Genomic DNA, 17,079 nt, shown 5'->3' on the forward strand with positions numbered 1-17,079 from the left:
AGGGCAAAATTTTGCCCAGTGTGTTTATTTTTCCCAAAGATTACTAGTAAAATTAGTACTATGATAGATTTTTATTATTAGAGAGGTAAAGTCCAAAGACATAGTGAAACAATGGGAATTTGCATTCAAAGGGGAAATCTGTATAAAGGAGACAAGGTTGTGTGTAGGAAAGAAGGAATTCTAAGATCTAACAAGTGTGAAAAGCCTCCGGCCTCTTAGCCTCAAACTGTTGTCTACAAGAACTGAAGTTAAGAAAACTCACTTTGAATTCAACTGTTCAGGGTGTCGTGTTACTTTGCCTGGCACTTTCAAAATCTATTATGTGTTTACAATTGCCTTAATGGAGGTGTAACTGGGAGTTAGGGGTTGTCACAGTAGTAATTTGTAAACCTATGTAAGTGCTTAAAATCCTTTTTTTTTAGTAATTAAGGTTTAATTTAGTTTTGTAAGAAACCTATAAGGCCCTATGGTCTAATTACTACTGAATTCAAAGCCCACATCTTGAAATACTTTTAATTCCAGATTTTTTTATTGAATTCAAATTCCACCATCTGCTGTGGTGGGATTCAAACCCAGGTCCCCAGAGCATTACCCTGGGTCTCTGGATTACTAGTCCAGCAACAATACAACTACACCATTGCCTCCCAGAGCATAGGGCTTAGACGCCTGAAGGCATGGCCAGCAACAGCATGACAAAGGAAGTGGGGTATGCTGAAAAAGCCGAAATTGAAGGAATGGAGAGTTCTTGGAGGGCTGCAGGGAGGGTATGAAGAAATTTGAATATGGGGATGACAGTGTTTAAACATGGCTTTGCTGGACCAGGATACAATTTAGGTTAGCAAGCACATGGGTGGTGAGTGAATGGAACTTGGTGAGTGTTTGAATACACAAGTTGAGTTATGGATGAGATTGTGTTTATGGAGGCCAGGCAGGAAAGCATTTTAATCGCTGAGTTTTAAGGATAACATAAGCATGGAGAAGTATACTGACAGGGAGAGATAAAAAAATAATATCGCAGGAAAAAATAGAAAATTCGTCCTATTTGAAATAATTTCTATTGTTATTTATAATCCTCTAAAGTAAATTTAAGAACATAAATTTCTGTAGCCACAAGTATGTGCCTTCCTCAGAGTACATATGATGGAGAAATTAGGAATGACAAACAAAACCTATTTCTAAAGATTTTTAATGCTACGAAAACAGATTTATTTGAACTGCACTTAAATGAGTTTAAAAATAAGTCTCCATGATAACATTGGATCAAATATGATGACCAATTCTTCCAATTGATTTTCCTCCCTATTTAATGCTTGGTGATGCTTTTCTTAAAGGTCCACTTTATTAAAATACTACTGTGTGCTACCCTGCATTTTTGTGACTATTGATGTCCTACATCTGTCTGTATGCATACTTTAAGTATCATGTTCGTATTTATTTGTATGTGCCTTCTTTCGTTTTGTCTTTTATGCTATTGTGACTAAAATTCCATGTTTCCTGTCTGTTTCTTCAGAAGTGTGTCCTTCTGTTACCTTACGTATTTGTTGTAAGCTCTTCTTTCAGGTCTTGCACCTAATGTTCGTGATTTACATAATCGCACATCACTGCTCATCCAGCACTACAATCGTATCTACCATCGTGTTCGTAATTACAAGAAGAGAGGCGAGTTTCTGTAAAATTTTCAACTCCTACAAAGTTTACGTGGTAGAGAGATGAACAGTGTTATGATGCTTTGTTCAGTTAAGAATTACACATTAAAGCACCAAAGTCTTATAACAAAACATGTTAAAATTAAAATATTTTGAGATCTGAAGTATTTTTCTGTTATTCTGTGACAACCTAAGAAAAATCTCAGGGCTAACTTTCACCTTCACTGATTGGGCAGTTAACAGGCGAAGTGGGTCACTCATCCATTCTCCCTTTACATTTCCATTGGCTTCCACTCTGCGCATTTACCACTCAAGCTGTGATGGTGAAAATTACCCACTAGTTGTACCACAATATTGTTCATGTGGTCCTGTTACTCATGAGGGAAATTTCATTAACGCTTACTTTATCCAATTGTGCCTGCATACTTTCTTTAGTGAAAATAATCTGCCATCCTTACCTGGTTTGGCTTATATGTGACTCAGCCCCACATTAACTGCTCTTTGTGGTGGCATAGCAACTGCTAAAAAGCAAATTGCAGCAGTTCAAACAGGCCCACGACCATCATCTCAGGACAACTAGAAATGGGCAATAAATGCTGCCCTTGCTGGAGATATTCATATCCTGAGAATGGATAATTTACAAAAATGCACTCTCACTAAAATATTTTCACTAAACAGCCAAAAGCATTTCTAGAAATGTCACATACTTCAAGAGATTGTAACTATTTCTAGTAAATACCTTTGGCAACGTAACTGTTTAACTTATAATTAGCAAAATCTGCTTTGTGATACTGTATCTGGTATAAAATTAAACTCAGCTACATGGACTTTCTGCAAGGGGTTTGCTGATCTCTCTGCACTTCATCCGTTTCTGCAGCATTTTAATCAAAGTCATGCAGGAATTCAGGAGAACTCATAAGGAAATTCTACCCCAGTATATTATAAGATAATGCACAAATATCAGGAACCTACAAAGGTAATAATCCCATCTCAAACTTTAGATGACATCTGGGAACTGCCCTAACTAAATTCTTGAGGTTTCTATCATCTGACCCCTACCCCTCAGTGAAACGAATGCCTTATAATTCAATACCCAGAATTCAATTTCATTCTTTGAGTGAGAATTTATACTTTAAACATTTGTAATTCAAGGATGCCTAAAGAACAAGCACAGTGAAATTTAAAAACTATCCTATACATATGCAAGCTTAATATAGCAATGAAAATCTTTCCTTCAATGAATTGATTGCTAAACGTGTACAGTGAAGCTGTGCAGTTCACTTGACTCATTTGCACTTCCAGGTTTGCGGGAGCCTTTTTACCAAATGCGTCAGCAACTCTTAAGACTGTCTAAGCTGGTGACTTTTCTCGAGGAGACAGTTTCAAAACCTGTTGTTCGAGGCGAGTCTTTTTAAAAACATGATTGAAAAATATTGTTTCAATACTCACATTTTATCAAAGGCAACAAATGCAAATGTATAAAAGCAATACTATTCGGAAGCATTTGAATTCCATGTCAGGCATCTTCGATATGGAAATCAAAGATCTACTTCAATGCAGAACATATTGAAATATATGATATATTTCTGTCATATTTATATAATTAATTTTGAAATGCATCTTCAATCCTTTCAAAAGACCAAAAACTGATTGTCAGTTTCTGCTGAAAGTAATACAAATTTCTGACTGCTATTAATTTTGAGCAATCTTTTACAAGTCTAGAATAGGCTAGGAAGTAACACAGAGCTTGTTTCAGTTAAAAAGAAAGTCTGAAATATAAACTGATCAAAATTCTGATTATGTTTCTTTTGCTTACAACATAGATATATATAACAAGTTAACTAATAAGGGAAAACCTAAGAATGTAAAAAATGGGGCTGATGTACTCCAGATTTCTCTTCATTGTTGTGCAAACATCTAAAAGCTTTTAGTGAAGTGCAGATAAACATCAAGATTAATATGTTAAATACTTCAAAAGCACAATGTTCATGCAGAGAACATTCAGAAATTGAAGTTGAATCTTTTGATTAGAAGTGAAGAGTTTAGAGATTACTCTAAATTGGTTTCACCTGATTGCAAAATAGCCATTAGTAAAATACCTTTTCAGACTGAAACAAAATAAGCTCAATTTTTAGCTGGAGCCTGTATATTAACAGCTACATGCCTTTTCACTAAAATGCATGTCTGTGTGCAACTATCTGTCACTGTTGAATTCTTCTTGTATGTGCTTGTTTTCTAAAGCTGGTTTCAATGTTGCATTGATGGGGATTACAGTATGAAAATCTACATTTCCATTCAAGACTGTGTTTTGAAATTAATTTTATGCTTGGATTACCTTTAATATAACTAAATCTCCAACAGCAAATGCCAGAAATACTCAGTAGATCCAACAACATCTGTGGAGAGAGAATGGAGTTAAAGTTTGAGTTACATCATAACTGGAAAAAGTTAGGGAGTTAATAGGTTGTAAGCAAGTACAGAGTCAGAGAAAAGGGTGAGGGGGGGGGAAGAATGAAAGGGAAGGTCTGTGTTAGTGTGGAAGGCAAGAGAGATGAAATGACAACAAGGTTTCTTGGTGCAAGGCAAAAGGGCTGGTAATGGGACAAGTAAAGAAACAAAAGGTGGGTCTAGAGGAGTTGTAAATTACCCCAGCAAAAAAAATGGGAGCAATGGATATGATCTGTCTTTTGGACATCTGGGGCAGCATTTTTCAGTCAGTGTGCGGGGGTGGGCCCAACACACCGACTCATAAAATGGCGCGCGATGACATCAGGCAGGCGTTCTGATGTCATTGCGCAGTCCCGCGATATTTCGTTTGGCGGGCGCGCACCAGAGTCAGCTGCGCACCCGCCGATATGTAAACGGTCTATTGGGGCCATTAAGAAATTAACTGAAGTACTCGTTAAAGCTGACCGTCCAACCTTACAGTTGGCGGGCAGGCAAAAAGGCCTAGCGGCCTTCGCGTTTTTTAGGAAACCTCATCCACAAGTGGGATGAGGTTTCCTAAAGCTTTTATTTAATAAATGAAAGTTTTTTTTTCACAAATATAAAAACATGTCCCATTTTGACCCATTTATTTAATTTTTTACATATCAATTCAATCTCCCTGCATCCCATGAGTTCGCAAAATTCACCATATTCTGACCCTCCTTTGCAGCAAACCAGAGGTTGACACACCTGCCCCCTTCCCCCATGTACCCCCAGAACTGGAGGCTGATCAAAATTAGAATAGTGACTATAGCAGCAAGTCAAGCTGACTATAGAAAATGTCACCAGTCTCAGCAGTTAGGATGTCAGGTGGGTGCAAAGCTGACAGCATCAGCTTTCCCCCAAAGTGGAAAACCTTGCTTATGATTTTTATGTTTCCATTCAACTGGGCTCCTTATTTCAAGGCAAACAGCATTTGCATAATGCCAGAGATTAGAAATTATACTGTAATAACATCTGTTTTATATTTTTGTTTACTCTACAAGCAGTATGGATTTTGGGCACTGGTAGCAACAATTCTTTGTATGAAGCAAATAATTAGACTTGCTAACCTTTTTACTGTTTTAATTTTAAAAGTTCTAAAGTTCTCTTTAAGGTTATAGTATTATTATTTGTACCCTCCACTGGCCTGTGAATAAGCCTGGAATTTCCTCAGAGCTGCTCCACCCCACCAATGTAACTTTACTGGAAGTGCGGTACAAGCCAATATAACCTGTGTAAATGGGGTTTCCACCACATCTCTGGTAAAGTTATGGCATCGGAGCCGGAGCTACTCCAAGGAAATTCCCAGTGGTACGAATAGATTGAGCTTTATGTCTTCAAAGAATGAGTTTCTCCTTATTTTGGTCTTGAAGTACTATTTGTTAAAGTTGCATTGCAATGTTTTCAAATTTTCTAGTATGCAAAGAAATCTACCTAATTTGGAAAATGTATCGCACATTTGATACACTTGGAAACCAGTAAAACAAGTGTGAGGTGATCGTTTCATAATGCAGTAAATTTTGTGTGAAATATTTGGCTTAGTCCAAATATAGTGATATGATATTTCTGACAGTACAAAAGGGATATAGAGTTGGGTGTTTAGGGGCGACCCCTGGTATGGAGAGATAAACACGTTGCTGGCAATGAAAGATATCTTACAGTACTTCAAAATGAACTCTGTTTGTTTGTGCAGATTGTAGAACAAGAGAACAGTCTAATGCACTTTCACACCAGTTCCGCAGCAAACGTTCATCAGAGTTCAGTTATCCAGAAGATAAGAATACAAAGGATGCTGCACCAAGGTCTGATAAACAACAAGGAAGGTATGTAGCTTACGGATGGAGATTCTGAAAGATGGTATTTGAGGGGAGGCAATTAAAGTAAATGGCGAAGCACCAACCAATGGTCTGATTCTGCAACATGGTATTGAACCAAAAAATAGTCCCAAATGGGATAAAATATAGTTCTGTCATCAGCAATTTACTCATGTGAAAGACCACGTTATATCACTTGTACCCGTGCCAGTTGCAAATTGTGAACATTACATACTGAGATTTTGTGCAGAATTCTCCCCCTGTCCGGGGGGAAGCTCAGGAGCGGGTGCGCCTCCGATCGGCGCCCCCAATCGGGGGCGCACTGGCATTTTACGTGGGCAGGCCAATTAAGGCCCGCCCAATGTGGCATCCACCAGGAACTGGTGTGTGCGCAAAAGAGCGCACTCATCTACCTGAGGCTAAGTGCTGCCTCAGGGAGATCGGCGCCAAATTTAAGAATGTTAAATATAGAAAAATAAAATTCCCCTAACATGTCCCCTCATGTGACACTGTCACGTGAGTTGGGACATGTCCATCACTTTTAATTAAACTTTTATTAAATTTTTAAAAACCTACATGAATCCTCATCCCAGCCGTGGATGAGGTTTCATGCTTTTTCTGAAGCCCGCCATGGCTCCCAGCCTGCCCGCCAACCTTTAGGTTGGATGGGCAGGTCCTTTAACTAGTTAAATTAGTTTTTAAATGGCCTTAATTGGCCATTGACGGGATGGGAGTTCTGCCCGACGTCATCTCGCGTCATTTTACGCAGCGGCGAGCGGGCCCCGCCCCCCGCTCGCCGACCTCAATATCCTGCCCACTGCATTCACACTGCTGAGGTGGCCTAGTTTTGTGATGAATACAAAAGAATATTTTGTTAATTATATTAAATTACAATAAGGCTGAAGACCCTTGTTGGTGCATGGTGTTGGACTAAAAGATAAAGTGTATATGAGGTAAATAGATACCATGAGAAAGGCAATTGGGAAAGGCATGGTAAATGCTAGTATCAGATAAGACATTGTCTGAAGGTTCCAAAACAATGACAACTCAATGAAGAATTTATTTTCGTTTGTTGGGAAATACTGAGCAAGACTTTGATGCTGGGACTTTTGTTTCCAATTTGTATTTACAGAAACTTAATGCAAAAAAGCCAAATTTGAAAATGATACCACACTGAGAGGGACAATTGGTTTGGAGGAATCCACTCAGAAATGCCAATGAGTGGAATAAAATTTGTAATTGGGTGGAACAATGGCAGATGGCATTTAATGCAGACAAGTATAAAATACTACACATGAAAAGAAAACTGATCAACACATAGGATGGAATCTTGTGCCCTCCCACTGGCAAGTTTGGTGGTGGGGAGCATTTAATTGGTTGAGTGGATGACGGGTGGGGGCCCTGCTACCTTCCCACCTTCATCCCAATTAAGTGCATGGCGGAAAAGCCTGTGGAAGGCTTTCCTGCCCCACGGTCAATTGAGCTCTTTAAATGGGCAATTAATGCACACTTAAGGGCCTCATCCCAATGCCACTGGTATTTACCCAGCAGCAGATGGGGGGGCTCGACATATGGGAAGCACAACAGGCAAATCCTGGTGTGTTTGCTTGTGGGCTCCCTGGGGAGCAATGACTGAAAAGGGTTGTGGCAGGGGGGAGAGGTGGGGTGGGATGGGTGTAGAATTTGAATTTTTATCACCAGGTAAAAAATGGGCAATAGCAACTCAGTGGCCATTTTAATACCTCACCCTATTCTCATTTCCATTGTCTCCACTGGAAATTATAATCAGGGACAATGTAAAGCAGCTAGTCGACTCACCTTGACCTATTTTCTGTCTGGTGATTTAAAACAAATTCCCCTTCTATTTTTTGAGCCTGAAAATGAGAAGTATAAGAAGTAATCATATAAAGCTGTATAAAATAGTTTAAGAAATGGAATATGTTAGTCTGAAATATTAATTTAGATTAAATTGTGTTCAGGGAAAGTAGGCACAGATTCTAATTATTAAAAGCTAAATTTAGGATTAATGTCAGGAAATTCTTTTTTACACAAAGAATGATTATTGTATGAATAAATTTCCAGTTGGAGAAATGGAGGCACCAGTCTTGGAATTCCTAAAGAAATAATTGGATGCTAAAATGAGGAGATGCTATGATCTCTCTAGATTGAGGAATGAAGATGGACTGAATGGCCTTCCCCATCCATAATTATAACACAATCCTGGGAATGAACAATAAAAGGTTGTAGGCTGACCTAGAGCACAGATTATTGACAAGCTGCTTATTAATGAGAAAATGGTTACAATGTATATTTTACTAAAGACTGACATGGTAGTGGGGAGAGAAACATAGAAAATAGGAGCAAGAGGAGACCTTTTGGCCCTTCCAGCCTGCTCTGCCATTCAATATGATCATGGCTGATCCTCTGTCTCAACACTATACTCACATGCTCTCCCCATACCCCTTGACACCTTTACAGTCCAGAAATCTATCTATTTCCTTCTTAAATATATTCAGTGGCTTGGCCTCCACGGCCCTCTGTGGTAGAGAATTCCATAGGTTCACCAACCTGTGAGTGAGGAATTTTCTCCTCATCTCATCCTAAGTGGTTTACCACGTATCCTGAGACTGTGACCCCTTGTTCTAGACACCCCAGCCAGAGGAAACAACATCCCTGCATCCAGTTTACCCAGCCCTGTCAGAATTTTATATGTCTTCATGAGATCCCGTCTCATTCTTCTAAACTCCAGTGAATACATGTGTAGTTGGCCCAATCGTTCCTCATACGACAATCCTGCCATCCCAAGAATCAGGCTGGTGAACTTTCGTTGCACTCCCTCTATGACAAGTATATCCTTTCTTAGATAAGGAGACCAAAACTGCATACAGTGCTCCAGGCGTGGTCTTACCAAGGCCCTGTACAGCTGCAATAAGACTTCCTTGTTCCTGTACTCAAGTCCTCTCGTAATGAAGGCCAACATACAATTTGCCTTCTTAACTGTTTGTTGCATCTGCATGCTTACTTTCAGTGATTGGCGTGCAAGGATACCCAAGTTCCTTTGTACATGAACATTTCCCAATCTTTCACCATTTAAATAATACTCTGCCATTTTGTTTTTCCTACCAAAATGGATAACTTCATGGCTATCCACATTATACTGCATCTGCCATGTATTTTCCCACTTGCTCAACCTGTCTAAATTACCTTGAAGCCTCTTAACACCCTCCTCACCACTCACATTCCCACCTAGTTTTGTGTCATCAGCAAACCTGGAAATATTACATTTGGCTCCCTCATCCAAATCATTGATATATATTGTAAATAGTTGGGGCCCAAGAACTGATCCCTGCGGTACCCCACTAGTCACCGTCTGCCATTCCAAAAAGGCCCATTTATTCCTACTCTCTGCTAACCAATTCCCAACCCATGCCAATATATTACCCCCAATCCCATGTGCTTCAATTTTACACACTAACCTCTTATGTGGGACTATCAAAAGCTTTCTGAAAATCCAAATAACCACATCCACTGGTTCTCCCTTATCTATTCTGCTAGTTATGTCCTCAAAAACTCCAATAGGTTTGTCAAGCATTGTTTCCCTTTCATAAATCCATGTTGACTTTGTCTAATCCTGTTGATATTTTCTAAGTGTCCTGGTATCACATCCTTTATATCAGACTAGCATTTTCCCTACTATTGATGCTAGGGATGTTACATTTGGCTTCAGCATCTAAGTTCTAGAGAGGCAGAAAGCCAGCTTACTGGAAGATCATATTTAGGAACATCAGATGAGGACCAAACTAAGCTGAACTTGGATGCCCCAAGCAGCTGACCATTACTGTTCAGATTCACAAACATTGTAGGACTGTTGGCACCTGATTATCACAACACAGAATAAGGTACCACCTCCAGGAGAAAAGAGGTGGGCAAGGAAACTAACCTAATGAACAGCTGCAAAGGGAAAAAATGGTGGTCAGTCAGTTTGAAAAAGAGCCATGCAAAAAAGTGAATATTTTGGCTATTTCAAAAAAAGCATATATGCATGTATGTTTGATTTGGAGTTTTTCAGGGGAAAAAATAATACTCCTTTTATTTTGTTAGCTCATCTGAGAACCTATATTTTAAAAAAACTAAATATCATTTTAAGAATTCACTGACTATAATGTACCCAATTCATCGTTTCTTGACTATAACCATTTCTTTGTATGTTAAAAGGTTAACTCTTTTTATGAATACTAGGTACAAGCAAGACTTCAGTGAATTTTTGAACTCAACAGTTTTTCCCAGTAATCACGAGGCTCCTCAGGATTTCAACAGCTTTGTGGCGGAAGTGCAAAAGACTATCACCTCCCTTCGGACCCAGGTTGGAAATACATTCTAAAGCATGGTTATTATGCCAGTACATTTAGATATAGCCGCAGACTTATCCCAGATGTATATTATCTGATGGTGAGCGACACATATTTTGTTGAAAAAGCAAGTGGATAATTTTAACTTACCTGTCCATTGGAGTCAATGAAAAGTAATATTGTCCTGGGTGTACAATAGGCAGTGATCTAATGCCATTAGTTTCCTGCCGGGGGATCAGGTTGAAAACGAACCCCCACAAGTGTGTATTTAACAGCTGCCATACGCGATAAGATTTTATGGCAAGCTGCTACCTACTTAAAATTCAAAGTCACTAATACAAATGATCTGATAATTAATATTCACAGCATTAAAATCCTACATTTTTATTTAAGAAATTAAGAATGTATTCTCAATGAAAACCACAATAAAAATTCTGATAATCTGTCCAAACATGATATTACCAGAGGACAAGAGGCTAAACATAGTGGTGATAAAAGAAGCTTAAAAAGAAATGAGGAAATAAATCTTAAAAGAAGTACTCTTCAATGCAAGAGAAGACATTGCAGGAGCAAAGCTTCTTTTTACTGTTACTCTGGCAACAGTATATTGACCATAAAGGAAATTATCTGGCCCTGATAGAGAAAGCATGCCTTTGGAGGCTCCAATTCCCCATGGAAGCGATGAAGAGTTGTGTAATGTGCTACAGGAGGACAAGCAGCTGAATTCCAGGGCATTTCAGCAGTGAAGTTAAGAACTGCCTTAAAAAATATTTTCATTGAGGTTATTCCAGACTACTTGGGCTGAACAGTCTGTTTCTGTGTTGTGATTTCCAATGAAATTCTTTCCAAGGAGCCATTGGGGACATAAGGAAAACCAGTCAATCTGCATTGCATCACTGTATAAAACAGGTGACTTATGCGTTGTTTGCCAAAGCAAGAATTGATCACTTCCACCATGAGAAACAGAACATCAGAATGCAGAGCCTTTGTTAATTTTTTAATGATACGATTTCCAAAAGTTTCGAGTGTCATTCATGGCTTCATAAAATCTTTCTTACCTCCTGCACATAGAAGTATTTTACAATTGAACAACGAAGACTTATATTCATTCCAGATTCGGGTCTCGGTGTCAAATGTTTCATGTGTTAGGGGATTAATGAATTAATTGATAAGTTTACTGAATGAATGAATGAATAGAGAAAGGAAGAATGAAAAAATAGAAAGATTCTTATTCTTGGCCTGCGTATGACTATTGGCGACAATAGTACCTTTTAAAAAGTACCTGGATCGGCACCTTAAGTGCTGTAAGCTGCAGGGCTATGGGCCGGGTGCAGGAAGGTGGGATTAGAAAGGGCACCTGTGTGTCCTCGGGCTGGCATGGACAAGATGGGCCGAATGGCCTCCTTCCATGCTGTAACTTTTCTATGGTTCTATGGTTCTAACTCTTGAATTGAGAGCACCCTTTCTTCATGTATAGTCAATGGATGCAAGTTAAAAGGACCCCCTCTGGCTTGTATCTTTAAGCAGAACAAAAAGTTACATGACTATAAGAACCCAAGGTTTCTAACCTCCCAGCCATCTGTTTGAGTTCATAAACATGCATGCAGGTAGCTTCTGTTGCCAGTGAACAAAAAAAGGAAATATGTTTATACAGCACCTTTCATGACCTTAGGAAGTCCCAAAGTGCTTTACAGCCAATTAAGTACTTTTGAATTGTACTCACTGTTGTAATGTAGGAAACACAGCAACCAAAATGCACAAAGCAAGGTTGCACAAACAGCAGTACTGTATCATAATAACCAGATAATCTGCTTTAATTATATTGGCTGATGGATAAATATTGGCCTGAACATAAAGCAAAACTATCCTCCTCTTCTTTGAAACAGTGCCATGGAATATTTTAAGTTCACCTAAGAGGGAAGACACGGCTTTGGTTTAACATTTCATCTGAAAAATAGCACCTCTGACAGTCCTCACTAGAGGATTGGATTAACAGTCTAGATTTTGCGCTCAAATCGCTGCTGTAATACTTGAACCCACAACCTCCTGATTCAAAGGTGAGACTGCTACCATGGGCGATAGTGTGCTTAGTGCTCCTATTTTTCAAAATTAATGAACAACATTAAAAGCAAATTTCTATGACAGCAGTGGAGTATGGACTATAGCAACATAGGCTGTGATTAATTAAAATAATGCACAATTGTCCCCTGTGATATTGGACCAAGGTAAAGGTGAACTGCAGTTGGCATTCTTCATAAAGTTGTATGCTAAATTACTTAAACTGCAAGCACACTTACATTGGTAACTTCCCTGAATCCTGTTTTTTTTTTCCCTCAGGACTTATGTATGTGGGAAACATGCTCTTCCATTTTGCTAAATATTGGACATTTGTCATTGCCAGAAACTGCCACCCAACTCCTAAGAGGACCACCCATTTTTGCAGGACCTCATGAAGCAAGATGTCCAAAATTGCTTTCTCAAAAAAAAAACATGGGGTGGAATTTTCCGAGCTCGCTTGTGGCGGGCATGATAGGTGGCATGTGCGGAAAATATGACACGATCTGCTTCACGACGGCATGAAGGCAGGTCGCAATCACCCGCTGAGCTCGCCACCGGCAGGCCGCATTTCCTGCCATCGGTCAGAAGGGAGGTAATTGTAATACATTAGCATATAATCAAAAGGCCATCCCGCCAGGCTCTTGGAACCCCGCCGCATCAGCCCGTCCACATCGGCGGGAAAGCACATCGACGTGTTTCACAACAGCACACAGGTGACGTGCACTTGGTGGCCTTCACTTTGGGGGAACTGAGGTGAGTGCGCAGCAGCGTTCATGCCAGCTCGCCCATTGTTTACAGGCCTCAGGGGCGCCGGGCGGTGGGGCCAACAGATGGCTGGCCACAGAGGAGACTGCTGACGGTGGTGTCCAGGGGCAAGTGCTAACCAGCCTTAGAGGTGACTGCTGTCAGTGGGGGGAGGGGGGGTGAGTAAGTGCTGCCCTGGCGCTGCATCCCGTGCACAGGCAATCAAGGTGGGAGGCAGGGTAAGCGAGGGTAGTAGCCACGCATTAGGGACGCCTGTATAAACTGACCCTGCCTCTCCAACTGAGACAGATCAGGTGCAGTCACAGTGATATGATTGGGGTCAGGCTCCTAGCCTGCCCACCCATGCAAGCAATGTGGAGGCACCAAAGGGCCACCAAGTGCTCCATACCTTACCCCCACCCCCGTCTCCCGGCACAGACTTTGAGTCTGCCACCACTTTATTGGACTGTGGAGCAGTTGGACTGCACACATTGTACAATCTCCTCGCCAACGCTGGCCATGTAGCAGTCACTGCTGGAGGTGCTCACAGCCCTTTGCAATCTCAGCACCCCAGTTTACGTGTATCCCCCAAGTCGCAGATCAACAGGGCAGCCGTGCAGCACACTCATCTCTGGCCATCCGAGGGGTGACCAGCACTCTCCAGGAAGCATTAAAGGGCAGTCACACAGGGCCAGGAAAGGTGCTAAGTACAGCCATGATAACCACGTCTCTCTCTCTTTCATGCTGCAGGAGAACCACATAGGATCATGGATCCTGGTGACCTAGCTGTATGCCTGATGGCCTACAGATACTGTAGAAGATGGAGGAGAGAGTGACTGAGGTACCTGGCTGCACAAAGGCAGGAGCAGCAACCTCATGAAGAAGAGGCAGCAGGGGCTCCGGCACACGCTGCTTATGAGCGACAGCCGTGGCTGGTTGGCACCTAGTGACACCCAGGGTCTGTAGACGCTGCCTGCCATTCCTGCAGATGACTGAGAACCAGTGTCACCAACAACTGCGCATGTCTAGGGACCTGGTGCCTCACATCTGCCACTTACTGCAGGACTTGGCACCAAGGGGACTTGAAGGGCATCCACTGCCAGTGGCTGTGAAAGTGACCATGGCGCTCAATTTCTATGCCAGTGGCTCCTTGTCGTGCTCCACAGGTGACCTCTGTGGGATTTCACAATCTGCCACCCACAAATTCATCCATCAATGTCAAGGATGCCATCTTCTCCATGGCACACAAATTTAGGCATTTTGCCCAGGACCGGGACAGCCAGGATGCAAGGGCCATTGGATTCGCCCTGATCTCGGGATTCCCACAGGTGCAGGGTGCGATTGACTGCACTGATGTGGTGCTCAGGTCTCCATCGTTACACTCGGTGGACTTCATCAACCGCAAGGGCTTCCACTCACTGAACGTACAGCTGATATGTGACCATCAGATATGCATACTGCAGGTGTGTGCACGGTTTGCAAGAAGTGTGCATGACGCCTACATTCTGTGCTGCTCACAGATCCCTGCAGTCTTCCAGGGTCCACAGAGGCTGCAGGGTTGGCTCCTTGGGGACAAGGGCTACCCAGTGAGGCCGTGGCTGATGACACCCGTGCGGCAGCCTCAGACTGCGGCAGAGTGATGGTGTAAGGAGGCTCATGCAGCAGCTCGCAACTTGGTGGAGCAGACCATCAGGATGCTAAAAATGCGGTTCAGGTGCCTGGACTAGTCTGGTGGAGCCCTGCAATACAGTCCGCAGAGGGTGTCACACATCATCATCGTCTGCTGCGTCCTTTGCAACCTGGCACTGCAACAGGGAGAAGAGCTGGCTGAGGAGGAGATGGAGGAGCTGCACGTCTCCTCCGATGAGGAGGACGCTGACAGGGATGAGGGTGAGGGGGTCCTCGGTGGTCGCAATGATGGGGATGAGGCTCTCAAACTGGCTAGACGAGGTAGGCGAACTTGGGAAGCCCATATAGCTGCCAGATTTGTGGAGGATGATGATGACATGCAGTGAGGTGTCCCCGTAGATCCTCACATCGCAGTTGTGAACGTTTGATTCAGTCTGGCTTTTGGCAGTGCCAATAGCCTCTGTGAGAATGCTCCTGTCATGGAGATGCAGTGGAGGCCCTAATAGTCACACAACCGCGGGAGGATGATGACTACATGCAGTGAGGACACTCCATGAATCTTCACATAGCCTCTGAGAATGTCTGACTCCTGTCTGGCCCAAGGCAGCTCACTTGCACTTCATGAAGAGGGTCATCTCAGAGACGTAGGCATGAAACTTTAGACACATCTGATACTTCAACACCTCAGCCCTTCAGGAACTGGTGCACAGCATCACTGGTCGCAGATGCTGGTGTGATGGGGGCCAGCCCCATCTTAAAGGTGCTTAGAGCACACAGAGCCTATGAGAAAACTCTGTGGCGCCTGCCCACTACATTCTGGCAGCAATGACCAGCACTGCTGAGGTGCAGGCATCAGTAATGTTTCCAGGATGTTTGAGACTGGACCATCACTGTGGTCTGAAGGCTGCACAGAGCACAGGGAAGAGACCCTGGACTGAGACACCTGCCTTTTATCTTGTGCAGAAAGGTTTCACATCTGAATGACAAGGAGCCACAGGCAGGGAGACATTCTTGGGAGTTTATTGACAATAATGAACATTATGTACAAGTAATTAACACCCGTGCCCAGGCTGTGCAAATACTTTTCCTCAACATTCCTAACCCTGCCGCTACATCTTGGTGCTCCCTGGACATCCACAGCGGAGGTGCAGGCAGCCTGCTGACTGTGACGCCCTGTCTGGAGTGCCGAGACTTGGAGGGCCCCGGCCTGCTTTCGGGGTCCTGCTGTGTGGCAGTGGCACCCTCCTCGGACTGTGAAGCTGGATCTGCGGAGGTCACAGGAAGGGGAGAGTCAGATGGGCCGTTCACTCCCAGACTCACCTGGGTGGATGGCCCCGGTGTGTGCACCTGCTGATCCTCCTCCCTATGGGTGCCCAAGGGCCCCTGGCTGACTCCATGAGCAGAAAGGGTAGCTGGAGTGAGATCGAGCTGCACGGCACCCCTCTTGCGTACACACTGTTGGAGGCCAACTATGGCATCAGTGATGGAGTTAAGCCCACGCAGCAGTGCAGGAGTGACGTCCTGGACCAAGGTCTCCATGGCGGCCGCCTTCCTACCAGTGTTGACCTCGGTTCGTTGCAATGCCGGCGCTATCACCTCAGCCTGAAGTTGGACAGACTCCTCCATCATGCCTTGCAATCTGAGGAATGCAGCGGACATCCCCTCCTGATGTTCCCCAGTTTGCCTTTACAGCTCCAGCAACTGTGACATGACCGAGTCCAGAGACTCGTCATCTGACTCGGACTCAGCAACATTCTGGCCTCCAGCAGTCCTCCGAATGCCGGACACCTGGGAAGTCCCTGCTTCTGCCTGCTGTGGATCAGACAGTGCGATGTGCTCAATAGATGGTGATCCAGAGGCTATTCTAAAGCTAGATCCCACCGAGGTGTGTGTCTCTGTGCTGGTGGAGGGTGTGGGGAGTATTGTGACGGGACTTCAGGGAGGATGCCTTCAGAGTCGTCTTCAGAGGTTTCTTCAGAGCTTGATTGGAGGCCCTGGGTCATGGACTCTGTCGGCTGTTTGGCAGACATGCCCATGCCTGCGAATGCAAGGGGAGATAATTAGTGCATGGCAGTGGCCTGTGAAAGAGACACATCACTCACAATATGGTTGTCTGATGGATGTTGCACTGCTGGATCCTCACTTGATAGAGCAGCGCCAACCTCACTGCCAGCACAAGATCGGTCCTGGTCATCACCGACCAGCTGGATGGCTCAGCTTTCAAATTCTGTCAAAACTTTGATTTCTGGCATCCCTCCACCTGTCTGCGACCTTTCCCTCCTGTTGTGAGCCAGTTTGTCCTGCACAGATAGAGATGGGGAGAGTGTATCAGGATGCCTGCCAGGCCAGATGATAAGTGTGCCTGGCCTG

The 17,079-nt window shown here is 43.1% G+C and overlaps 1 protein-coding gene across 1 annotated transcript in view; it reads left to right on the forward strand.

Annotated features, from left to right (window-relative positions):
• The window catches only part of LOC144679777 (peroxidasin homolog), a 660,879-nt gene that overhangs the window by 613,909 nt on the left and 29,891 nt on the right, over positions 1-17,079 (forward strand). Inside the window, exons 20-21 of the mRNA XM_078540527.1 lie at positions 5,809-5,938; positions 10,169-10,292. Of these exons, the coding sequence (XP_078396653.1) occupies positions 5,809-5,938; positions 10,169-10,292 (254 nt within the window). The remainder of the gene's footprint in view (positions 1-5,808; positions 5,939-10,168; positions 10,293-17,079) is intronic.

Source organism: Cetorhinus maximus, chromosome 4 (genome assembly GCF_964194155.1).
Source record: "Cetorhinus maximus chromosome 4, sCetMax3.hap1.1, whole genome shotgun sequence".
In the NCBI taxonomy this organism is placed as follows: Eukaryota; Metazoa; Chordata; class Chondrichthyes; order Lamniformes; family Cetorhinidae; genus Cetorhinus; species Cetorhinus maximus.